The sequence below is a fragment of the Hyperolius riggenbachi genome, chromosome 12 (genome assembly GCF_040937935.1).
Source record: "Hyperolius riggenbachi isolate aHypRig1 chromosome 12, aHypRig1.pri, whole genome shotgun sequence".
NCBI lineage: Eukaryota > Metazoa > Chordata > Amphibia > Anura > Hyperoliidae > Hyperolius > Hyperolius riggenbachi.
In genome coordinates, this window is record NC_090657.1 from 114,341,411 (window position 1) to 114,368,444 (window position 27,034).

Consider the following 27,034-nt stretch of genomic DNA (forward strand, 5'->3'; position numbering starts at 1 on the left):
CGGGAGGAGGATTAGTGGCAGTGGTACCTTGCTGGTGTTGTGCTGTCACATCACCCTTAAAGGCATTGTAAAGCATAGTTGACAGCTTGTTCTGCATGTGCTGCATCCTTTCCACCTTCAGGTGAGTTGGTAACAGGTCCGCCACTTTGTGCCTGTACCGAGGGTCTAGTAGTGTGGCCACCCAGTACAGCTCATTCCCCTTTAGGTTTTTTATACGGGGGTCCCTCAACAGGCAGGACAGCATAAAAGACGACATCTGCACAAAGTCGGATCCAGATGTACCATCCATCTCCTCTTGCTCTTCCTCAGTGACGTCACGTAAGTCAACCACCTCCCCCCAGCCGCGAACAATACCACGGGAAGGTTGAGCAGCACAAGCCCCCTGCGACGCCTGCTGCGGTTGTTCTCCTGCCACCGTCCCCTCCTCCTCCTCCTCCTCCCCAAAGAAACACCTTGCTCATCATCCTCTGAGTCTGACTCGTCTTCTGCACACGACTTCTCTTCTTCCTCCTCCTCCCCCCTCTGTGCTGCCGCAGGTGTTGAGGAAACAGCTGGGTCTGATGAAAATTGGTCCCATGCCTGTTCCTACCGTAACTGTTCCTGGTCACGCTCATTCGCAGCTTCATCCGCCACTCTACGCACAGCACGCTCCAAGAAGTAAGCGTAGGGAATCAAGTCGCTGATGGTGACTTCACTGCGGCTCACCAGGTTGGTCACCTCCTCAAACGGCCGCATGAGCCTGCATGCATTTCTCATCAGTGTCCAGTTGTCGGGCCAGAACATCCCCATCTTCCCAGACTGTTTCATTCTACTGTAGTTGTAGAGGTACTGGGTGACGGCTTTCTTCTGTTCTAGCAGGCGGGAGAACATGAGCAGGGTCGGGCGAGTCGGGCTATCGCAAATCAGGCGTCTCAACGGCAAGTTGTTTTTCCGCTGAATTTCCGCAAAGCGTGCCATGGCTGTGTAAGACCGCCTCAAATGCCCACAGAACTTCCTGGCCTGCTTCAGGATATCTGCTAAGCCAGGGTACTTTGACACAAATCTTTGAACAACTAGATTCATGACATGTGCCATGCAGGGTATGTGTGTCAGTTTCCCCATATGCAAAGCGGCAAGCAGATTGCTGCCGTTGTCGCACACCACGTTGCCTATCTCCAGGTGGTGCGGGGTCAGCCACTCATCCACCTGTTTCTTAAAGGACTTACGAGCCCAAATAGTAAAAGAAAGTTAAGTACCTTAATCATTTTTAAATGCACGGAGGACGCCGTCCGCGCCCTCCGTGCTGTTCCGCATGGTCCCCGCAGTCTGATCGCCCCCCGTGCCGCTCCCGACCCCACGGACGGGGTCGGGTTCCCCTTCCTCTCCCAAGATGGCCGCCGGAGCCGGCCTCGGCTGCGCAGTCCGCATACGCGTTAGTGCAGCTGCGCAGCTCTAGGGCCTCCCCCCCGATCCACGCACAGTAGCGTGGATCGAGGGGGGAGGCCCTAGAGCTGCGCAGCCGCACTAACGCGTATGCGGACTGCGCAGCCGCGGCCGGCTCCGGCGGCCATCTTGGGAGAGGAAGGGGAGCCCGACCCCATCCGTGGGGTCGGGAGCGGCACGGGGGGCGATCAGACTGCGGGGACCCGGCGGAAAAGCACGGAGGGCGCGGACGGCGTCCTCCGTGCATTTAAAAATGATTAAGGTACTTAACTTTTTTTTACTATTTGGGCTCGTAAGTCCTTTAAGAGCAGCCAGGAGAGCTGCTCCAGTGTGACTCTCCGCTTTGAGGCAAGACATGTCTAAGATGGCGTGACACCGTCGTACCTGGCATGCAGCATAGGCCCTGAGGAGCTGGGGCTGTGTAGCTGGAGAGGAGAACTGCCACTCAGCCAAGGAGGAGGAGGACAGCGAAGAGCATGTAGCAGGAGGAGAGGAGGTGGCAGGAGGCCTGCCTGCAAGCCGTGGAGGTGTCACAATTTGGTCCGCTGCGCCCTGCTTGCCATCGTTCACCAGGTTGACCCAATGGGCTGTGTACGTAATGTAGCGGCCCTGCCCGTGCTTGGCAGACCAGGCATCCGTGGTCAGGTGTATCCTTGACATAACGCTCTTCGCAAGAGATGACACCACTTGCCTCTCTACTTCACGGTGCAGTTGGGGTACGGCCTTTCTAGAAAAATAAGTGCGGCCTGGCATCTTCCACTACGGTGTCCCGATGGCCACAAATTTACGGAAGGCCTCAGAGTCCACCAGCCGGTATGGTAACAGCTGGCGAGCTAACAGTTCCGCCACGCCAGCTGTCAGACGCCGGGCAAGGGGGTGATTGGCCGAAATTGGCTTCTTCCGCTCAAACATTTCCTTCACGGACACCTGACTGCTGCTGTGGGCAGAGGAGTAGGAAGCGCTCAAGGGCAGAGGCGGAGTGGAGGAGGGTGCCTGTGAAGGTGGAAGGGAGAAAGCGGCAGAAGCAGATGATGCACCTAAAGGAGGAAGAGGAGAAGGAGGGTGACTTTTCTTTTGTGTGCTGCTGCTGCTTTTGCTCAGGTGGCCATCCCATTGCTGTTTGTGCCTTTTCTCCAGGTGCCTTCGTAAGGCACTTGTCCCTACGTGAGTGTTGGCCTTTCCACAGCTCAATTTTTGTTGGCAGAGCGAACAGATGGCTTTGGTCCGATCTGAGGCACACACATTAAAAAATTTCCACACCGCTGAGCCACCCTGGGATGTGGGCACTATGGGGACCTCAGCAGCTGATGCTGAAGGGCAAGTTGGCTGGCTGTACATAGGTGGCGATACATGGTGCCGGACACTGCCACCAGCTGTTTCTGACGAAGAGCTGTCCCAGCTTCTTTCAGCAACTTCTTTCCTCCTACTACTCTCTGACTCCCCCTCTGAACTGTCCCCCTCTTCATCTCCTCTATTGGGAACATACAGAGGATCCGTATCATCGTCATCATCGTAATCATTCTGCCCAGCTTCGCTTGCCTCAGAAAAATCCAAACATGCACCATCAGTAGGTCCTTCATCCTCCTTACACGTTACATCCATAGTGTTGCTGCGTAACTCAGACATATGAGCTGGTGAAAATTCATCTGGCTGTAACAACAATGGCTGTGCATCAGTGATTTCACCACTAAATAATTCTTGCAAAGTGTCAAATGCAGCGGAAGTGGTGCTAGTAGTAGCGCTGGTGGCTGAGCAAGATGAGGTGTTCTGTGTCGCTAAATACTCAACCACGTCCTGACAATCTTGGGAGGTGATGGGACGTGCCTTCTTCCGAGCACTGTACTGTGGGCCAGGTCCACACGAAATTACATTTACACGACCTCGCACAGACCTGCCGGGTGGCCTTCCTCTGGCTCTGGCACTACCTCTTCCTCTACCTGTTTTGTCCATATCGGGTATGCACGGAGTGGTATATCACACTTCGTGCACTCACGTAGGTAGGTGGGTTCACTTAACTGCACAGGTATGCGCACTGATGCGGTAGGTTCACTGAACAGAACAGGTATGCAGTGGCGGGTTCACTGAACAGAACAGGTATGCAGTGGCGGGTTCACTGAACAGGTATGCAGTGGCGGGTTCACTGAACACAACAGGTATCCAGTGGCAGGTTCACAGAACAGGTATACAGTGGTGGGTTCACTGAACAGAACAGGTATACAGTGGCAGGTTCACTGAACAGAACAGGTATACAGTGGCGGGTTCACTGAACACAACAGGTATGCAGTGGCGGGTTCACTGAACAGAACAGGTATGTAAGTGGTGGGTTCACTGAACAGGAATACAGTGGCGGGTTCACTGAACACAACAGGTATGCAGTGGCGGGTTCACTGAACAGAACAGGTATGCAGTGGTGGGTTCACTGAACAGGAATACAGTGGCGGGTTCATTGAACAGAACAGGTATGCAGTGGCGGGTTCACTGAACAGAACAGGTATGCAGTGGCGGGTTCACTGAACAGAACAGGTATGCAGTGGCGGGTTCACTGAACAGAACAGGTATGCAGTGGTGGGTTCACAGAACAGGTATGCAGTGGCAGGTTCACAGAACAGGTATACAGTGGCGGGTTCACTGAACAGAACAGGTATACAGTGGCAGGTTCACTGAACAGAACAGGTATACAGTGGCGGGTTCACTGAACACAACAGGTATGCAGTGGCGGGTTCACTGAACAGAACAGGTATGCAGTGGTGGGTTCACTGAACAGGAATACAGTGGCGGGTTCACTGAACACAACAGGTATGCAGTGGCGGGTTCACTGAACAGAACAGGTATGCAGTGGTGGGTTCACTGAACAGGAATACAGTGGCGGGTTCACTGAACAGAACAGGTATGCAGGGCGGGTTCACTAAACAGAACAGGTATGCAGTGGCGGGTTCACTAAACAGAACAGGTATGCAGTGGCGGGTTCACTGAACAGAACAGGTATGCAGTGGCGGGTTCACTGAACAGAACAGGTATGCAGTGGTGGGTTCACAGAACAGGTATGCAGTGGCAGGTTCACAGAACAGGTATACAGTGACGGGTTCACTGAACAGAACAGGTATACAGTGGCAGGTTCACAGAACAGAACAGGTATGCAGTGGTGGGTTCACTGAACAGGAATACAGTGGCGGGTTCACTGAACACAACAGGTATGCAGTGGCGGGTTCACTGAACAGAACAGGTATGCAGTGGTGGGTTCACTGAACAGGAATACAGTGGTGGGTTCACTGAACAGAACAGGTATGCAGTGGCGGGTTCACTGAACAGAACAGGTATGCAGTGGCGGGTTCACTGAACAGAACAGGTATGCAGTGGCAGGTTCACTGAACAGGTATGCAGTGGTGGGTTAACTGAACAGGTATGCAGTGGTGGGTTCACTGAACAGGTATGCAGTGGCAGGTTCACTGAACAGGTATACAGTGGCGGGTTCACTGAACAGAACAGGTATGCAGTGGCGGGTTCACTGAACAGAACAGGTATGCAGTGGTGGGTTCACAGGACAGGTATGCAGTGGCAGGTTCACAGAACAGGTATACAGTGGCGGGTTCACTGAACAGAACAGGTATACAGTGGCAGGTTCACTGAACAGAACAGGTATACAGTGGCGGGTTCACTGAACACAACAGGTATGCAGTGGCGGGTTCACTGAACAGAACAGGTATGCAGTGGTGGGTTCACTGAACAGGTATGCAGTGGTGGGTTCACAGAACAGGTATGCAGTGGCAGGTTCACTGAACAGGTATGCAGTGGTGGGTTCACTGAACAGGTATGCAGTGGTGGGTTCACTGAACAGGTATGCAGTGGTGGGTTCACAGTACAGGTATGCAGTGGTGGGTTCACAGAACAGGTATGCAGTGGCAGGTTCACTAAACAGGTATGCAGGTATCCAGTGGGCTCACTGAACAGAACAGGTATGGTGGGCTCACTGAACAGAACAGGTATGCAGCCAGGAACAAGCTAAGCCTAACCAATCTTTCCCTATGAGAGACAGTCTGCAGCAGCTCGCCCTACTCTCACTAACGCAGGCACACGAGTGAGCTTAATGGCCGCCGCTGCCTGCCTTTTATTAGGGGGGGAGTGGCTCCAGGGGCTAGTGTAGCCTAATTGGCTACACTGGGCCTGCTGACTGTGATGTAGAGGGTCAAAGTTGACCCTCATGGTGCATTATGGGGCGAACCGAACTTCCGCAAAACTTCGCCTGCGGGACGCGAACGCGAACCACTGAAGTTCGCATGGAACCGTTCGCAGGCGAATCGTTCGCCCCAACTCTAGTCAGGAATAGCCAAAGGTCATACACGTATCAAAAATTGAGGTGCAGAGGATAAGGCAGAGACAGACAAAGTCGTTTAACAGGCCGAGATCATAACTAGTATTAGATGACTGCAGTACAAGAAGGATGAGACAAAATCAAAGTGAGGGGCAAGCCGGGTCATACACAGAATACATATATCAGAAGAACTAGACAGATGACAGAAAATTACAATATACAATACTGACCCAACTAGAGTACATATATATTGTCAGTGTCTATATATATATATATATATATATATATATATATATATATATATATATATATATATATATATATATATATCTGAAAGCTAGCTGACTAGGCACAGCAGTAAGGCAGGCAAGGTCCAGCGCTCAGCGAACTGATAGCTATAAAGGACACTGGACAACTGACAAGTCAGGACTTAAAGGGAACCTTAACTGCCGTGGGAAAATAAATTCACTTACCTGGGGGCTTTCCCAAGCCTCCTGCAGCCGTCCTGTGCCCGCGCCGATCCTTCGGTGCCCTCCGGTCTCCCTCCGCCGCTAAGTTTCGATTTCGGACGACTGCCAGTCGTCCTCGGGCCTCTTCCGCATTCCTCGTCGTAAACTGCAGTAAAGCGCGTCCGCATGACGCGTTTGGCGTCATGCGATGACGCGTTTGGCGTCATGCGGACGCGCTTTACTGCAGTTTACGACGAGGAATGCGGAAGAGGCCCGAGGACGACTGGCAGTCGTCCGAAATCGAAACTTAGCGGCGGAGGGAGACCGGAGGGCACCGAAGGACCGGCGCGGGCACAGGACGGCTGCAGGAGGCTTGGGAAAGCCCCCAGGTAAGTGAATTTATTTTCCCACGGCAGTTAAGGTTCCCTTTAAGTACCAAGGTGAAGTACAGAACCACACCCCCGGAACTTCCAGCCAATCAGCAGCGCTCCTGCGGGAGCCAGTGTCAGCTGACACGCCTCACACCCGCCTCCTTAGCCTATAAAGGCTATTCTGGACCGTGCGCGCCCTCCTAGAGTCACGGCCGGAGCCGCACATGGTAGCCGGGGTGCCGCCCGATGGCGATAAAGCAGCTTCTGCCGCTGCCCGGAAACGCCGAAGGAGCCGCCGGCAGCAGTGTCAGATAGGTTTGTAACATTGAGACTCTTCTGCATTTGTAATTTGCAACAGTGATGTTTTCCTTGTGAAGACAGAAGCAAAGAAAGCATTTAATAACTCCACCTTACCTTGGTCATCCACCATTGAGTTTCCACCCTCATCCTTTAGGAGTCCAATACAGTCAACCTTTCTTATTTTTCTAGAGTTGATGTACTTGTAAAACTTCTTTGGGTTAGAGTGGATATCCCTAGTAATTTGATTTTTAGCTTCAGTCTTTGCCAGCCTAATTTATTTTTTACAACTTTTATTGCACTCCTTATAATTGCTTAATGCAGCCTCGGTCCCCTCCTGTTTTAGGACCTTATAGGCATCCTTTTTCCACTTAATTTTATCTCTAACCTTTCTATTCATCCATGTCACTAAGGGGGCTCTGTCAAAGATGGCTATGTCACTAAAGCGGTCTGTTTCAGGGGACTATGTCATTAAGGGTCCGAGAAAACTATTTGCTTGTGTCTGCTTTTCTCAATCTGTAACATTGATGTGTTAACCATGTTATGTCATTAAAAGGAAACTATGTCACTTTTAATAAAACGTTTGTTTCTAAGGGGGTTATGTCACCAAGGGGTCTGTCACAGTGGACTAGGTCACCAAGAGGTCTGTAACACAGGGTCAATAATCATGGAGTGTTTTAAAGAGGTATTGTCACTAATGCTGGGCATACACGGGCCGATGCGCCCTTATCAATCGAGCCGCTGATGGCTCGATTGACAATTTCCGACAGGTCCGATGACGCGCCGGATCGATACCCCGCTCGATCCCCGGGGTATCGAATAGCGGGGAATCGAGCGGAAGATAAGGAGCAAGCGGGAATCGATCCGGCTGCCCGCGGGGTCGAGCGGGGACGTGGCGGGAGACCGGAGTCGATCCGGCGGCTAATCGAGCCACCGGGTCAACTCGTGTATGCCCAGCATAAGTAATCGGTTACAGAGGCCTCTGTCATTGATTCTAGGGGAAGGTTAAAAAAAAAAAATACAAGGCTTGGGCCAATTAACCTTTAACTCTTTAGCAGCCAAATAAAGTAAAACTTTATTTGGCTGCAGGGCCGCATTTTTCCTGCCGCTGGGGAAGTGTGCCTTCCCCAGTCTAGCAGGCTCGGCAGGGTATGCAGAGCTGGAAGCAGTGAGCTTTCATAGTTAACTGTCCGGACGGCTGGATCGGCTTCTTCTTTCTCCACTGCAGCGGCAATATAATCCTGACAGGTCTTCTCGGCTCTGATCACATCATATGACGTGATCGGGATCCAGGAGACCATGTTAGCATAACAGCGCCACTCGGGGGTGGAAGAGGGGTGATGGAAGAGTCTCAAGACTAATGGTGGGAGGCTCAAAGATGCTTTGCTTGGGCTCCCTGAACAGTATAGCCACAGAGCTGGCAGAAGGAGTGGTGTCCTGGCAGCAAGCAGCGGAGCGGCGCGTTTCCCAGTGGCCAGAGGTGCAGCAGCATGTCCTGGCAGACAGCGCATTTCCCAGCGATGGAGAAACTTTTTTTTTTGTAAACAGTTAATAGCTAGGGAGTCATTTACCTATTTAAAATACTGCCATCTGAGTTCTCCTTAGTGAGGCTGGATTCACACTTGTCTGTCAGTTTTCTGCATGCATTTTTCTGCATGGGTTTTCTGACATTGCTGCATTGCTGTAAGTTGTTTTTCTGCATGAGAAATACGCTTCAAGTGTGAACTAACCCATTGATTAAGGCCTCTTGCACACTACCAGCGATTCCGAATTTTTATTAGATCCAATTTTTGATTAAGATTAAAAAACATAGCAGCATGAGTATAAAAAACGGAATCACCTGTAGTGTGCAAAAGGCCTAACATTGGTTCTCGGTTTTCCTATGCAGAAAACGCACAGAAAAACAGACAAGTGTGAATCCAGCTAGATTCTTCCAGATGCCAAAAGAAGCCGGCATGACATAGGTGATAGACTTTTTACGTTCTCTAAGCAGGTGAAAAGTTCTTGTCTATGTTGGACAGGACGCATTGGTTCCCAGGGAAGGGGGTGTGATATTTACAATTGCATAGTTAGGAAAAATTCACTGGTCAATTATATCGCCCCTAGTGAGTTAATTACTGCCCAGCCAGGTGCTAAATGCAATTTAATTAGGCAATGGTCCCATCGTCTAATTCTAGAACTTGTCAGTGGTTATCGCTAGTGAATTTGTGAATTGCTAATGTCAAAAATGGGACTTTGTCATTGGGGAATTTAACAAGTACCTGTTGCAAAAAAAGTGCCCCTAGAGGGTACTTACATTGGGAAGGGGAAGCATCTGGGTCCTAAAGAGGCTTCCCTTGTCTGCAGGCCCGTTCCAGCGCTAGGGCCCCCAAAAAATATCTGGTCAACAAGCTTGCGCAGGCACACTATCACCATCCAACTTGGAAAGAGGCAGAGCGGGTTTGCAATAGTGCACATACGCTGAGACGCCACTCTTCAGGGGTCCCAGCACTGGAACTGGCTGAGGTACGAGGACGGGGGAAGCCTCTTTAGGATCCAGAGGCTTCCCTGTCCCGAGGTATCGGTTTTTATCCTTACAGTAACAGGATTATTTATGAAATGGTAAATCATAGTGAGCCACAGGTTAAAGGTACTTTTTAAATTGCAAAATGATTTGTGTAGAATTATTATAGGTTAGCTTTATACAGATTTTTCAACTAAAGTTTAGTTTTTCTTTAAAAATTAACTTTTTAAACTAGTTTTCAAATTTACATAATAGCGCATCTCCATAAATTACAATTATTGAAGAGTTAATCTATTTCAGTATTTAAATTCAAAAAGTGAAATTCATATGCAGTAGGGATTCATTACACACAGTGTGATAGATTTCAAGCGTTTATTTCCTTTTTTAAAAAATTGTTTTGTTTTTATACAGAAGTGTTGGCTTACTGAAAAGTGATGTCCATGTACACACTTAATATTTGTTTGGGGCTACAGATGTAGCGAACGGTTCGCTGGCGAACGGTTCCAGGCGAACATTGGAGGTTCGCGTTCGCCTGCGCCAGGCGAACCTTTTGCGGAAGTTCGATTCGCCCCATAATGCACTATGAGGGTCAACTTTGACCCTCTGCATCACAGTCAGCAGGCACATTGTAGCCATTCAGGCTACAGTAAGCCCTGGAGCCCCACCCCCCCTTATATAAGGCAGGGTCCGGCGGCCATTACACTCACTCGTGTGCCTGCTATTAGACAGACTAGGGCGAGCTGCTGCAGACTTGTTCTTCTAGGGACAGATTAGTTAGGTTCTTGGCCGCTTAGTTTGCTCCTGGCTGATTGTTATTGCTTTTATAGCAACCTAGCTCTTTTAAGATCTCATCCTGTACTTTATTTTTTTTTTTACTGTGTGTCAAAGTGACACTTTTGTTGCATGCACAGCCTTGCTAATTGATAGTGTGTGTGTGTGTGCCACTGCCAGCAGCCCAGCACATTCAGTGACTGACTACCTGTGTGTGTGACAGGGAGCTGCACATTGTACTACCCAGTACTGCATATACCCAGTACCTGATTTGTTTACTTAACCCACCTCATCACTGCATATACCTAGCTTTGTGTTGAGTGAACCCAGCTCACTGCATCGTACTACTACCTGTTGTGTTTACTTAACCCACCTCATCACTGCACATAACTACCTGTAGTGTTGAGTGAACCCAGCTCACTGCATATACCTACTACCTGTTGTGTTTACTTAACCCACCTCCTCACTGCACATAACTACCTGTTGTGTTGAGTGAACCCAGCTCACTGCATATACCTACTACCTGTTGTGTTTACTTAACCCACCTCATCACTGCACATAACTACCTGTAGTGTTGAGTAAACCCAGCTCACTGCATATACCTACTACATGTTGTGTTGAGTGAACCCAGCTCACTGCATATACCTACTACCTGTTGTGTTGAGTGAACCCAGCTCACTGCATATACCTACTACCTGTTGTGTTGAGTGAACCCAGCTCACTACATATACCTACTACCTGTTGTGTTGAGTGAACCCAGCTCACTGCATATACGTACTACCTGTTGTGTTGAGTGAACCCAGCTCACTGCATATACCTACTACCTGTTGTGTTGAGTGAACCCAGCTCACTGCATATACCTACTACCTGTTGTTTTTACTTAACCCACCTCATCACTGCACATAACTACCTGTTGTGTTGAGTAAACCCAGCTCACTGCATATACCTACTACCTGTTGTGTTGAGTGAACCCAACTCACTGCATATACCTACTACCTGTTGTGTTTACTTAACCCACCTCATCACTGCACATAACTACCTGTTGTGTTAAGTGAACCCAGCTCACTGCATATACCTACTACCTGTTGTGTTGAGTGAACCCAGCTCACTGCATATACCTACTACCTGTTGTGTTTACTTAACCCACCTCCTCACTGCACATAACTACCTGTTGTGTTGAGTGAACCCAGCTCACTGCATATCCCTACTACCTGTTGTGTTGAGTGAACCCAGCTCACTGCATATACCTACTACCTGTTGTGTTTACTTAACCGACCTCATCACTGCACATAACTACCTGTAGTGTTGAGTAAACCCAGCTCACTGCATATACCTACTACCTGTTGTGTTGAGTGAACCCAGCTCACTGCATATACCTACTACCTGTTGTGTTGAGTGAACCCAGCTCACTGCATATACCTACTACCTGTTGCGTTGAGTGAACCCAGCTCACTGCATATACATACTACCTGTTGTGTTGAGTGAACCCAGCTCACTGCATATACCTACTACCTGTTGTTTTTACTTAACCCACCTCATCACTGCACATAACTACCTGTTGTGTTGAGTAAACCCAGCTCACTGCATATACCTACTACCTGTTGTGTTGAGTAAACCCAGCTCACTGCATATACCTACTACCTGTTGTGTTGAGTGAACCCAGCTCACTGCATATACCTACTACCTGTTGTGTTTACTTAACCCACCTCATCACTGCACATAACAGTGTGATAGATTTCAAGCGTTTATTTCCTTTTTTAAAAAATTGTTTTGTTTTTATACAGAAGTGTTGGCTTACTGAAAAGTGATGTCCATGTACACACTTAATATTTGTTTGGGGCTACAGATGTAGCGAACGGTTCGCTGGCGAACGGTTCCAGGCGAACATTGGAGGTTCGCGTTCGCCTGCGCCAGGCGAACCTTTGCGGAAGTTCGATTCGCCCCATAATGCACTATGAGGGTCAACTTTGACCCTCTGCATCACAGTCAGCAGGCACATTGTAGCCATTCAGGCTACAGTAAGCCCTGGAGCCCCACCCCCCCTTATATAAGGCAGGGTCCGGCGGCCATTACACTCACTCGTGTGCCTGCTATTAGACAGACTAGGGCGAGCTGCTGCAGACTTGTTCTTCTAGGGACAGATTAGTTAGGTTCTTGGCCGCTTAGTTTGCTCCTGGCTGATTGTTATTGCTTTTATAGCAACCTAGCTCTTTTCAGAGCTCATCCTGTACTTTATTTTTTTTTTACTGTGTGTCAAAGTGACACTTTTGTTGCATGCACAGCCTTGCTAATTGATAGTGTGTGTGTGTGTGCCACTGCCAGCAGCCCAGCACATTCAGTGACTGACTACCTGTGTGTGTGACAGGGAGCTGCACATTGTACTACCCAGTACTGCATATACCCAGTACCTGTTTTGTTTACTTAACCCACCTCATCACTGCATATACCTAGCTTTGTGTTGAGTAAACCCAGCTCACTGCATCGTACTACTACCTGTTGTGTTTACTTAACCCACCTCATCACTGCACATAACTACCTGTAGTGTTGAGTGAACCCAGCTCACTGCATATACCTACTACCTGTTGTGTTTACTTAACCCACCTCCTCACTGCACATAACTACCTGTTGTGTTGAGTGAACCCAGCTCACTGCATATCCCTACTACCTGTTGTGTTGAGTGAACCCAGCTCACTGCATATACCTACTACCTGTTGTGTTTACTTAACCCACCTCATCACTGCACATAACTACCTGTAGTGTTGAGTAAACCCAGCTCACTGCATATACCTACTACATGTTGTGTTGAGTGAACCCAGCTCACTGCATATACCTACTACCTGTTGTGTTGAGTGAACCCAGCTCACTGCATATACCTACTACCTGTTGTGTTGAGTGAACCCAGCTCACTACATATACCTACTACCTGTTGTGTTGAGTGAACCCAGCTCACTGCATATACGTACTACCTGTTGTGTTGAGTGAACCCAGCTCACTGCATATACCTACTACCTGTTGTGTTGAGTGAACCCAGCTCACTGCATATATACCTACTACCTGTTGTTTTTACTTAACCCACCTCATCACTGCACATAACTACCTGTTGTGTTGAGTAAACCCAGCTCACTGCATATACCTACTACCTGTTGTGTTGAGTGAACCCAGCTCACTGCATATACCTACTACCTGTTGTGTTTACTTAACCCACCTCATCACTGCACATAACTACCTGTTGTGTTAAGTGAACCCAGCTCACTGCATATACCTACTACCTGTTGTGTTGAGTGAACCCAGCTCACTGCATATACCTACTACCTGTTGTGTTTACTTAACCCACCTCATCACTGCACATAACTACCTGTAGTGTTGAGTAAACCCAGCTCACTGCATATACTTACTACATGTTGTGTTGAGTGAACCCAGCTCACTGTATATACCTACTACCTGTTGTGTTGAGTGAACCCAGCTCACTGCATATACCTACTACCTGTTGTGTTTACATAACCCACCTCACCACTGCACATAACTACCTGTAGTGTTGAGTGAACCCAGCTCACTGCATATACCTACTACCTGTTGTGTTTAATTAACCCACCTCCTCACTGCACATAACTACCTGTTGTGTTGAGTGAACCCAGCTCACTGCATATCCCTACTACCTGTTGTGTTGAGTGAACCCAGCTCACTGCATATACCTACTACCTGTTGTGTTTACTTAACCCACCTCATCACTGCACATAACTACCTGTAGTGTTGAGTAAACCCAGCTCACTGCATATACCTACTACCTGTTGTGTTGAGTGAACCCAGCTCACTGCATATACCTACTACCTGTTGTTTTTACTTAACCCACCTCATCACTGCACATAACTACCTGTTGTGTTGAGTAAACCCAGCTCACTGCATATACCTACTACCTGTTGTGTTGAGTGAACCCAGCTCACTGCATATACCTACTACCTGTTGTGTTTACTTAACCCGCCACATCACTGCACATAACTACCTGTTGTGTTAAGTGAACCCAGCTCACTGCATATACCTACTACCTGTTGTGTTGAGTGAACCCAGCTCACTGCATATACCTACTACCTGTTGTGTTTACTTAACCCACCTCATCACTGCACATAACTACCTGTAGTGTTGAGTAAACTCAGCTCACTGCATATACTTACTACATGTTGTGTTGAGTGAACCCAGCTCACTGCATATACCTACTACCTGTTGTGTTGAGTGAACCCAGCTCACTGCATATACCTACCACCTGTTGTGTTTACTTAACCCACCTCATCACTGCACATAACTACCTGTTGTGTTGAGTAAACCCAGCTCACTGCATATACCTACTACCTGTTGTGTTTACTTAACCCACCTCATCACTGCACATAACTACCTGTTGTGTTGAGTGAACCCAGCTCACTGCATATCCCTACTACCTGTTGTGTTGAGTGAACCCAGCTCACTGCATATACCTACTACCTGTTGTGTTTACTTAACCCACCTCATCACTGCACATAACTACCTGTAGTGTTGAGTAAACCCAGCTCACTGCATATACCTACTACATGTTGTGTTGAGTGAACCCAGCTCACTGCATATACCTACTACCTGTTGTGTTGAGTGAACCCAGCTCACTGCATATACATACTACCTGTTGTGTTGAGTGAACCCAGCTCACTGCATATACCTTCTACCTGTTGTTTTTACTTAACCCACCTCATCACTGCACATAACTACCTGTTGTGTTGAGTAAACCCAGCTCACTGCATATACCTACTACCTGTTGTGTTGAGTGAACCCAGCTCACTGCATATACCTACTACCTGTTGTGTTTACTTAACCCACCTCATCACTGCACATAACTACCTGTTGTGTTGAGTGAACCCAGCTCACTGCATATACCTACTACCTGTTGTGTTGAGTGAACCCAGCTCACTGCATATACCTACTACCTGTTGTGTTTACTTAACCCACCTCATCACTGCACATAACTACCTGTAGTGTTGAGTAAACTCAGCTCACTGCATATACTTACTACATGTTGTGTTGAGTGAACCCAGCTCACTGCATATACCTACTACCTGTTGTGTTGAGTGAACCCAGCTCACTGCATATACCTACTACCTGTTGTGTTTACTTAACCCACCTCATCACTGCACATAACTACCTGTTGTGTTGAGTAAACCCAGCTCACTGCATATACCTACTACCTGTTGTGTTGAGTGAACCCAGCTCACTGCATATACCTACTACCTGTTGTGTTGACTTAACCCACCTCGTCATCACTGCATATACCTAGCTTTGTGTTGAGTGAACCCAGCTCACTGCATCCTACTACCTGTTGTGTTGAGTGAACCCAGCTCACTGCATCCTACTACCTGTTGTGTTGAGTGAACCCACCTCACTGCATCCAAGTACCTTTACTGTTCAGTGAACCCAGCTCACTGCATCCTACTACCTGTTGTGTTGAGTGAACCCACCTCACTGCATCCTAGCACCTGTACTGTTCAGTGAACCCAGCTCACTGCATCCTAGTACCTTTACTGTTCAGTGAACCCAGCTCACTGCATCCTACTACCTGTTGTGTTGAGTGAACCCACCTCACTGCATCCTAGTACCTTTACTGTTCAGTGAACCCAGCTCACTGCATCCTACTAACTGTTGTGTTGAGTGAACCCACCTCACTGCATCCTAGTACCTTTACTGTTCAGTGAACCCAGCTCACTGCATCCTAGTACCTTTACTGTTCAGTGAACCCAGCTCACTGCATATACCTACTACCTGTTGTTTTTACTTAACCCACCTCATCACTGCACATAACTACCTGTTGTGTTGAGTGAACCCAGCTCACTTCATATACCTACTACCTGTTGTGTTGAGTGAACCCAGCTCACTGCATATACCTACTACCTGTTGTGTTGAGTGAACCCAGCTCACTGCATATACCTACTACCTGTTGTTTTTACTTAACCCACCTCATCACTGCACATAACTACCTGTTGTGTTGAGTAAACCCAGCTCACTGCATATACCTACTACCTGTTGTGTTAAGTGAACCCAGCTCACTGCATATACCTACTACCTGTTGTGTTGACTTAACCCACCTCATCACTGCACATAACTACCTGTTGTGTTGAGTAAACCCAGCTCACTGCATATACCTACTACCTGTTGTGTTTACTTAACCCACCTCATCACTGCACATAACTACCTGTTGTGTTGAGTAAACCCAGCTCACTGCATATACCTACTACCTGTTGTGTTGAGTGAACCCAGCTCACTGCATATACCTACTACCTGTTGTGTTGACTTAACCCACCTCGTCATCACTGCATATACCTAGCTTTGTGTTGAGTGAACCCAGCTCACTGCATCCTACTACCTGTTGTGTTGAGTGAACCCAGCTCACTGCATCCTACTACCTGTTGTGTTGAGTGAACCCACCTCACTGAATCCAAGTACCTTTACTGTTCAGTGAACCCAGCTCACTGCATCCTACTACCTGTTGTGTTGAGTGAACCCACCTCACTGCATCCTAGTACCTTTACTGTTCAGTGAACCCAGCTCACTGCATCCTAGTACCTTTACTGTTCAGTGAACCCAGCTCACTGCATCCTACTACCTGTTGTGTTGAGTGAACCCAGCTCACTGCATCCTAGTACCTTTACTGTTCAGTGAACCCAGCTCACTGCATCCAAGTACCTTTACTGTTCAGTGAACCCAGCTCACTGCATCCTACTACCTGTTGTGTTGAGTGAACCCACCTCACTGCATCCTAGTACCTTTACTGTTCAGTGAACCCAGCTCACTGCATCCTAGTACCTTTACTGTTCAGTGAACCCAGCTCACTGCATCCTACTACCTGTTGTGTTGAGTGAACCCACCTCACTGCATCCAAGTACCTTTACTGTTCAGTGAAACCAGCTCACTGCATATACCTAGCATCCCCCCGAGATGGACAAAATGGACAAACCAGGTAGAGGAAGAGGTAGAGGCAGACCCAGAGGAAGGCCACCAGGCCCCGGCAGGTCTGTGCGAGGTGGTGTTGCTGTGATTTCGTGCGGACCTGGCCCAAAATACAGTGCTCAGAAGAAGGCATGTGCCATCACTTCCCAAAATCGTGAGGAGGTGATTGAGTATTTAACACAGAACACCTCATCTCCCGCAGCCACCAGCGCTACAACAAGCACCACATCTGCTGCATTTGACACTTCGCAGGAGTTATTTGGTGGTGGTGGTGAAATCACCGATTCACAGCCACTACTGCAACAACAAGAAGAAGGCGCAGGTACACCACCTCCTACGTCTGAGTTAGGTGGCGATAGTATGGACGTAACGTGTGAGGAGGGGGCTGATGAAACACCTGAAGTTGGTGCAGTTGAGGAGGTGTCTGAGGAAAGTGCAGCTGGTCAGGAGGATTATGATGACGATTATACGGATACCACATATGTTCCTGGTAGAGGAGATGACCAGGGGGACAGTTCAGAGGAGGAGTCAGAGAGGACTAGGAGGAGACGACTCCATGATAGAAGCAGAGGGAGCTCGTCCTCAGAAACAGCTGGGGGCAGTGTCCGGCGCCATGTATCACCAGCTATGGCCAGACAGCCAACATGCCCTTTAACGTCAGCTGCTGATGCCACCGTAGCGCCATCAGCCCAGGGGGGCTCAGCGGTTTGGAAATTTTTTCACGTGTGTGTCTCAGATCGGAGCAAAGCCATCTGTTGTCTCTGCCAGCAAAAATTGAGCCATGGAAAGGCCAACTCTCATTTAGGGACAAGTGCCTTACGAAGGCACCTGGAGAGAAGGCACAAACAGCTATGGCAAGAACACCTGAGGAAAAGCAGCACCCCTCAAAAGACAAGCCACCCTCCTTCTCCTATTCCTCCTTCAGGTGCATCGTCTTCATCCACTTTCTCCCTTGCACCTTCACAGCCACCCTCCTCCACACCGCTTCTTCCCTTCAGCGGTTCCTTCTCCTCTGCCCACAGCAGTACCCAGCTGTCCGTGAAGGAAGTATTTGAGCGGAAGAAGCAAATGTCTGCCAGTCACCCTCTTGCCCGGCATCTGACAGCTGGCGTGGCGGAACTATTAGCTCGCAAGCTATTACCATACAAGCTGGTGGAGTCGGAGGTTTTCCGTAAGTTTGTGGCCATTGGTACACCGCAGTGGAAGATACCAGGCCGCAATTATTTTTCACAAAAGGCCATACCCAAACTCTACCGTGCAGTTGAGAGGCAAGTGGTGTCATCTGTGGCACACAGCGTTGGGTCAAGGGTCCACCTGACCACGGAAGCCTGGTCTGCCAAGCATGGGCAGGGCCACTACATTACATACACAGCCCATTGGGTCAACCTGGTGACCGATGGCAGCAAGCAGGGAGTACGTGGCTGCGCAGAGGACCGCCTTGTCACACCTCCACGGCTTGCAGGCAGGCCTCCAGCCACCTCCTCTCCACTTGCTATCATCGCTTCGCTGTCATGATCCTCCTCCTCGTCCTCCTTGGCTGGTGCCGCCATCACCTCTCCAGCTACACAGCCCCAGCACCCCAGGGCCTATGCTGCATGCCAGGTACGACGGTGTCACGCAGTGTTAGACATGTCTTGCCTGAAAGCGGAGAGTCACACTGGAGCAACTCTCCTGGCTGCTCTTAACAAACAGGTGGAGCAATGGCTGACCCCGCATAAGCTTGAGATCGGCAACGTGGTGTGTGACAACGGCAGCAATCTCATTGCTGCGTTGAATTTGGGAAAGCTGACACACATACCCTGCATGGCACATGTGCTTAATCTGGTCGTGCATAGATTTGTGTCCAAGTACCCAGGCTTAGAGGACGTCCTGAAGCAGGCCAGAAAGGTTGTGTGGGCATTTCAGGCGCTCTTACAAGGCCATGGCACGCTTTGCGGAGATTCAGCGTAGAATCAACTTGCCGGTGAGACGCCTGATTTGCGATAGCCCGACTCGCTGGAATTCCACCCTGCTGATGTTCTCTCGCCTGCCAGACCAGGAAAAAGCCGTCACCCAGTACCTGTATAATTACAGTACAAGGACACAATCTGGGAGGATGGGGATGTTCTGGCCCAACAACTGGACACTGATGCGAAATGCATGCAGGGTCATGGAGCCCTTTGAGGAGGTGACCAAACTGGTGAGTCGTGATGAGGGCACCATCAGCGACTTGATCCCCTACGTCTACTTCCTGGAGCGTGCCGTGCGTAGAGTGGTGGATACAGCTGTGGAGGAGCGTGAACAAGAAGAGTTAGGGCAGCAGGAGTCGTGGGAGCCATTTACACACGAACCCGATGTTTCCATAACACCGGCGGCAGCACAGAGGGGGGAGGAGGAGGAAGAAGAGGAGTCGTGTGGGGAAGAGGAGGAGTCAGACTCTGATGATGGTGATGATGAGGAAGGTGTTTCTGTGGAGGAGGAAGAGGCGGCGGAAGGAGAACAACCGCGGCAGCCATCACAGGGGGCTTCTGCTGCTCCACGTTCCCGTGGTATTGTTCGTGGCTGGGGGGAGGAAGAGGAGTTGCGTCCCGTCACTGAGGAAGAGCAAGAGGAGATGGAGAGTACGTCTGCATCCAGCTTTGTGCAGATGTCCTCTTTCATGTTGTCCAGCCTGTTGAGGGACCCCCGTATCAAAAAACTCAAGACGAATGACCTGTACTGGGTGGCCACGCCACTAGACCCTCGGTACAGGCACAAAGTGGCGGACCTCTTACCAACTCAACAAAAGGTGGAAAGGATGCAGCACTTGCAGAACAAGCTGTCGATGATGCTTTACAATGCATTTAAGGGTGATGTGGCTGCACAACGCAATCAAGGTACCACTGGCAGTAACCCTTCTCCTCCCAAGTCCACGCAGGCAAGGACAGGACGCTCCAGCGATCTCAGGGTGATTTCGGACATGCGGACGTTCTTTAGTCCAACTCCTCACCATAATCCTTTCCGGATCCACCCTCCACCAACGCCTGGACCAGCAGGTAGCCGACTACCTGGCCTTGAGTGTGGATGTAGACTCTGTGAAAAGCGACGATGAACCCTTGGACTACTGGTTGCGCAGGCTTGACCTGTGGCCAGAGCTGTCCCAATTTGCCATACAACTTCTCTCTTGCCCTGCCGCAAGCGTCCTGTCAGAAAGGACCTTCAGTGCAGCTGGAGGCATAGTTACTGAGAAGAGAAGTCACCTAAGTCACGACAGTGTTCAGTACCTGACCTTTATCAAAATGAATGAGGAATGGATCACGGAGGGCTACTGCACGACCGAAGACTAAGTCAGTCCCCACACACAGCATCTCTGCCTGCAGGCCGCTTGACTGCCTTCTCCGCCACCACCAACAGGGTCCAGGACTCTAGGCGGATTCCTGAATTTTTAAGGCCGCTGCTAGCAGCGGCCTCTACACTAATTTTCTGGTGCGTGTACATGTGCCCATCCCCCTTCGTGATCATTACCTTGCCGCGGTGAAGGGGCTTGCGCATCACAATGAAGCAATGACCGCCGGCTATTTGAGTGTCTCGGGTGGTGGTGGCACACAAAAGATAATAAGGTCGTTGCTTCATTGTGGTCAGACCAAATTTGATCAGCTGGACAGTCACTGTTCTGTCCTTCAGCTACATCAGCCGGGCGAGCATATGGGCTGAAAAGCCACCATCACCTGCACTCTCGTCATGGTGCGCACCAGTCCAGCACGGCTGTTACTACACAAATGGCTGTTTGCATACCTTTCACTGCATCTGTGACTGCACATCATACCTGGCAGTCAGTGCATAACTTGCACTTGAATGGATACACTTTTAAACAATTTAAAAATACAACCATCTAAACTTTCAAACAATTTAAAAATACAACTATCTAAAGTTTCAAACAATTTAAAAATACAACAATCTATCATTTTCAAACAATTTAAAAAAAGGGCAAAAAAACTTGCCCTCCGTAAAACATTCTTGGCAAATGCTTTCGACTTGGTTTGTCTTCCGCTGGGTCAAGGGTCCATCTGACCACAGATGCCTGGTCTGCAAAGCACGGTCAGGGCAGCTACAGCATGGGTCTCAGCAGGCTCCCACTTCGGGCCGGAATCTAACCTTCATTCCCCGCGGTGACAATGGCAGACTTGCCCTCCATAACGGATTCCCGTTAAAAGGATTTAAAGTTGATTCATTACAATTAGGGCCTCAAAGTCCTGTATTGCATGCCTGCCTGCTGCCCTCCTTGGATGTGCAGTGGTAGCCGTTGCTCAGGCTCCACACCGGATTCCATCCCTCATTCCCCGGCCATTACCCGGGGTCACTCACAAATGGCAGACTTGTCCGCCTCCATATGATTCTCGTGAAAGGAATGTGGTGTCATCTTTGCCCGCCATAACGGATTCCCGTTAAAGGATTTAAAGTTGATTCATGACAATTGGGGCCGCAAAAGGTCCTCCTGAGTCCTGTATTGTTATTTTTGGTCACTACCTCAGGGCGGTCGTGCATGCCTGCCTGCCTGCCTGCCTGCTGCCCTCCTTGCCTGGATGTGCAGTGGTAGCCGTTGCTCAGGCTCCACACCGGATTCCATCCCTCATTCCCCGGCCATTACCCGGGGTCACTCACAAATGGCAGACTTGCCCGCCTCCATATGATTCTTGTGAAAGGAATGTGGTGTCATCTTTGCCCGCCATAACTGGTTCTCGTTAAAGGATTTATAGTACATTCATTTCAAATACACAGCAGGGCCTCGAAAGTCCTCCTCCTGTATTGTTATTTTTGGTCACTACCTCGGGGCGGGCGGGCGTGCATGCCTGCCTGCTGCCCTCCTTGCCTGGATGTGCAGTGGTAGCCGTTGCTCAGGCTCCACACCGGATTCCATCCCTCATTCCCCGGCTATTACCCGGGGTCACTCACAAATGGCAGACTTGCCCGCCTCCATATAATTCTCGTGAAAGGAATGTGGTGTCATCTTTGCCCGCCATAACTGGTTCTCGTTAAAGGATTTATAGTACATTCATTTCAAATACACAGCAGGGCCTCGAAAGTCCTCCTCCTGTATTGTTATTTTTGGTCACTACCTCGGGGCGGGCGGGCGTGCATGCCTGCCTGCTGCCCTCCTTAGATGTGTAGTGGTAGCCGTTGCTCAGGCTCCACACCGGATTCAAACCCCTCATTCCCCAGCCATTACCCAGAGTCACAATGGCAGACTTGCCCGCCTCTACAGGATTCTCATTGTAGCGGTACTGAACAAGTACACAGCAAGTAGAAAATGTAATTTAAAAACAAAACGTACGCTTTTTAACAATGCCATGGAAAGTTGAGAAGGAAGTCACACATTACCTGACATCGCTGAGTGAGGAAGAGCAATCTCGCCATGTTGCGCAGTAGTCACTACACAAACAGCTGTTTGCGGTGCGTTACACAGTGAGTTTGGTGTGTCAGTGTGAACCAGTACTCTAATTACACTCCCTGATTGATGTATACACATGCAAGATGTTTTAAAGCACGTTAGGCCTGCAGTTTAGCATTCAATGTGATTTCTGCCCTTAAAACGCTGCTTTGCGTCACATCCAGATTTTTCCCTGGGACTTTTGGCATGTATCCCACTCCGCCATGTCCCCCTCCAGGTGTTAGACCCCTTGAGACATTTTTTCCATCACTTTTGTGGCCAGCATAATTTTTTCTATTTTTCAAAGTTCGCCTCCCCATTGAAGTCTATTGCGGTTCGCGAACTTTTCCGCGAACCGAACCTTCCGCGGAAGTTCGCAAACCGAAAATCGGCGGTTCGCGACATCTCTATTTGGGGCTCTTTTTGCATTAATTACTGCTTCAATAGAGGCAATTAACCTATGCTAAGGTGCAACAGAATTCCAGGATGCTTTGATAGTAGCCTTGGGCTCGCTTGCATCTTGGGTCTGGTGCATCTCATCATTCTCTTGACACTACTTCATAGACTCTCTTTTGGGGTTTAGGTCTGATGAGTTTGCTGGCCAATCAAGCACAGTGATATCATGGTCATTGGTGCGTTGGGCAGGTGCCAAGTAAAGCTGGAAAATGAAATCAGCATCTTTATAAAGCTTGTCAGCAGAGGGAAGCATGAAGTGCTCTAAAATTTCCTGGTAGTTAACTGCGCTGACTTTGAACTTGATAAAAACCAGTGGACCAGATCCAGCAGATGACATGGCACCCCAAATCATCACTAAGGGCTCAGACACACTAGGTGCTTTTACATTAAAATTGCTGTAAAATAACGATTTTACCGTGATTTTAATGTAAGTCAATGGGCGCGTTATTTAAAAAAAAACTTTTAGAAAGCTTTGGAGGCCAAAGAGTGCTCAGAAAAGCGCTTATAGTCTGAGCCCTTACTGTGGAAATATCACACTGGACCTCAAGCAACTTGTATTCTTCTCCTCTCTATTATTCCTCCAGACTCTGGAAACCTTGATTTCCAAATTAAATTCAAAATTTACTGAAAAGAAGGCATTGGACCACTAAGCAACAGCCCGGTCTGTTTTTTTACTTAGGTAAGATGTTTCTCATGTTGTCTCTCTTCAGTAGGGGCTTGAAAATGGAAATAACAGTTGGACCCATGTCCAAGATATGTCTATGTGTGGTGGCTCTTGAAGCACTGACTCCAGCTGCAATCCACTCCATATGAATCCCCCCAAATGTTAAATGGGCGGTATTTCACAATCCTGCCAAGGTTAATCCTGTTGCTTGAGCGCCCTTTTCTGTTTTTTTCACAATATTCTAATTTGCTGAGATACTGAATTTTAGGTTCTCATTACCTGTAGGCCATTATCAGCAAAATAAAAAACAAAATATATCCACTCTGGGTCTAATCCTATTCACCTTTTCTCCCAAGTTTTCTCCTACGTGATATTTTCATATTATAAATAAAATGCCCTTTAAAGGGAAGGTTTGCGTATGTTATAAAAAACAAACTGCACTTACCTGGGGCTTCTTCCAGCTCCTGGCAGTCGATCGGTGCCCTCGCCGCAGCTCCTTTACCTCCCAGCGTCCAGCGGTGAAGAAGCCGACCTCGCCAGGTTGGCTTCCAGGTCGGCTTCTGTGCACTCCACGGCGGGGGGTCACATGGTGCAGGGACGTCATCGGGTCTCTACTGCTCAGGCGCAGAACTACTGCGCCTGCGCATTAGAGACCAAATGACGTCACTTACACCACGTGACCCGCGCCGTGGAGCGCACATGAAGCCGACCTGGCGAGGTCGGCTTCTTCACCGCTGGACGCCGGGAGGGAGAGGAGCTGCGGCAAGGGCACCGATCGACTGCCAGGAGCTGGAAGAAGCCCCAGGAAAGTGCAGTTTGTTTTTTATAACATGTGCAGATCTTCCCTTTAAGCAAGCAAGAAGATATTCTGAATAATTCTGAAAGCATTTTTTCACCTACCTTTTCAATTGCAGAGGGCAAAAGTTATTTTAACCTCCTTGCCGGTCTAATTCCCCCAGCAAGGAGGCAGTGCAGCACTTTTAAAAAAATTTTTTTTTTAAAATCATGTAGCGAGCCCAGGGCTCGCTACATGATAGCCGCTGAGCAGCGGCAGCTCCGCAGCCACTCCGATCGCTTCCGGCGATCTGAGTAAGCAGGAAATCCCGTTCAGAATGGGATTTCCTGCTGGGCTTCCCCGTTCACCATGGCGACGGGGCGGGATGACGTCACCGGCGTCATCGACGTCGGGACGTCATAGGGAATCTCGGGTCACCCCTCAGCGCTGCCTGGCCCTTATTGGCCAGGCTGCGCAAGGGTTCTGGAGGGGGGGGCGGCGCGACGTTGCGGATAGCGGCGGATCGGCGGCGGGCGGTGGCGATTGGATGTTACAAGCAGCTAGCAAAGTGCTAGCTGCTTGTAACAAAAAAAATTATGCAAGTCAGCCCAGCGGGGCCTGAGAAATCCTCCTGCGCAGGTTACCCCGAACTGAGTTCGGGATAACCGGCAAGGAGGTTAATCAGAAGATGAAAAATTATCTCCTAGGAGAAAATTTAGAAGAAAAAGTTAATTGGATTGGACCATCTGTGTGTAATGGATCTCTGTGATATGAGAGTATTTTTCTGAATTAAAAAAAATGCAGAAAAAACATGCATTTTGATCATACCAATGGTCTAGCACCATACAAAATAAACGGGATACAGATAGGAACATCAAACTTGGAGAAGGACTTAGGAGTACTCATTGACAACAAGTTAAATCTTATTCAATGCCAAGCCACTGCAGCTAAAGCGAATACAATTTTGGGATGCATTAAAAGGGAAATAAAAACTCAAGATGCTAGCATAATATTGCCCCTGTTTACCTCTCTAGTAGGGCCACATCTGGAATATGGAATTCAGTTCTGGGCAACACATTATAGGAAAGATATTGCAGTTTTAGAGCAGCTGCAGAGACGAGCAACAAAATTGATACGCTGGTGTTGTACTTTGTTATTCTGGTTGAACTCAATGGACGTATGTCTTTTTTCAACCCAAATAACTATGTAACTTTTTGATACTAAGTATGTCGTGTTCACATGCATTGCTGCAAGGTGTATGTTAGTTGGTAAACTTCCATTGACTTGTACTCTGTTGGTTTGCTACAGTATAGGGTAATGAAAAAAACAAACAAACCTTTGACCAGTAGCACTAGAAAGCACTGGGATGATGCATTTCACAGCAAAGTGTTGCTATTCAGCCCACTGCCACACACATTATACAGACACAGACGCCCTTACAGAGCACAGCAAACAAAATAGAACATACACAACATTATATATGTGTATTGCTTAAAATAGTTTTTGTTTTTTTTTCTGTTACAGTCATGGATCATGTCAGCTTTTGGAGCTCATCCACAATATACAAATGGACTAGAGCGTGCCTTCTATGGATCTTCGGCATGGTTTTCCATCCTCAACTTTGGACTTCCTCTTTCAGTGTTCTACAGAATGCATAGTGTGGGAGGTCTCTTAGATGTTTATCTTACTGCATAATTACTGTTTTAAAGATTTCAAGGATTGTAATGAAAAATGAGAGAACTACTATGTATATGCCAATGCAGCTGTTCTTTGCATAACAATATTAAAGATGATAATGATATAGTGTACCTACAAATGTAAATGCCAAACTATACAAAATTGAAAAGGGGAATTCAAATAAGAATCAGTATGGTAAGTGAACATACCGTAAATAGTGTATAGCACTGTGTGTTTTGTTGCTGGGTGGATCAGTCAAGTGTGACACACAAAGTGGGAAAACAAGATACTGGACTAAATTTCCCAAAATGCAAAGAAAAATAGATATAGTTTTTAGTGATGAATAAGCTGCTTAGTTTACCAGTAATACTGTAGCCATGTTTTAACAACACAACGTAAGCACCACGTGGATGTATTTCAAGCTCTTTATTGCATAACAAACAGAGAGGTAGCCATAACCAGTGACAGACGCTGTTTCAGGAGTGGATTCCTTTATCAAGCTGTATAGGCTCTGTATCCTTTATCAAGCTGTATAGGTGAGAGAGCCAGCTTAACCACTTCCCAACTGAGGGGTTTTGCCCCTTGACCCCCAGAGCAATTTTCACCTTTCAGCGCTCCTTCCATTCATTCGTCTATAACTTTATCATTACTTATCACAATGAAATGAACTATATCTTGTTTTTTTCGCCACCAATTAGGCTTTCTGTAAGTGGGACATTATGCCAAGAATTATTTTATTCTAAATGTGTTTTAATGGGAAAATAGGAAAAAATGTGGGAAAAAAGTTACTTTTCAGTTTTCAAATAATGCATGCTACTGTAATTAAAACCCATGAAATGTATTTGCCCATTTGTCCCGGTTATAAAACCGTTTAAATTATCTCCCTATCACAATGTTTGGCGCCAATATTTTAATTTGGAAATAAAGGTGCATTTTTTTCAGTTTTGCGTCCATCCCTAATTACAAGCCCATAGTTTATAAAGTAAGAGTGTTA

General features: G+C 48.2%; 1 protein-coding gene across 4 annotated transcripts in view; it reads left to right on the plus strand.

Moving 5' to 3' along the window:
- The window catches only part of OTOP3 (otopetrin 3), a 117,181-nt gene extending 91,025 nt beyond the window's left edge, over positions 1–26,156 (plus strand). For 3 of the 4 annotated variants that reach the window (XM_068262047.1, XM_068262049.1, XM_068262048.1), the window contains exon 5: positions 25,888–26,156. In XM_068262047.1, coding sequence (XP_068118148.1) covers positions 25,888–26,058 — 171 coding nt within the window. In that variant the 3' untranslated portion in view covers positions 26,059–26,156. Of the gene's footprint in view, positions 1–8,736; positions 8,785–25,887 lie in introns of those variants that run through there. The other variant, XM_068262050.1, reaches the window with a different exon arrangement.
- Positions 26,157–27,034: the final 878 nt, after the last annotated feature.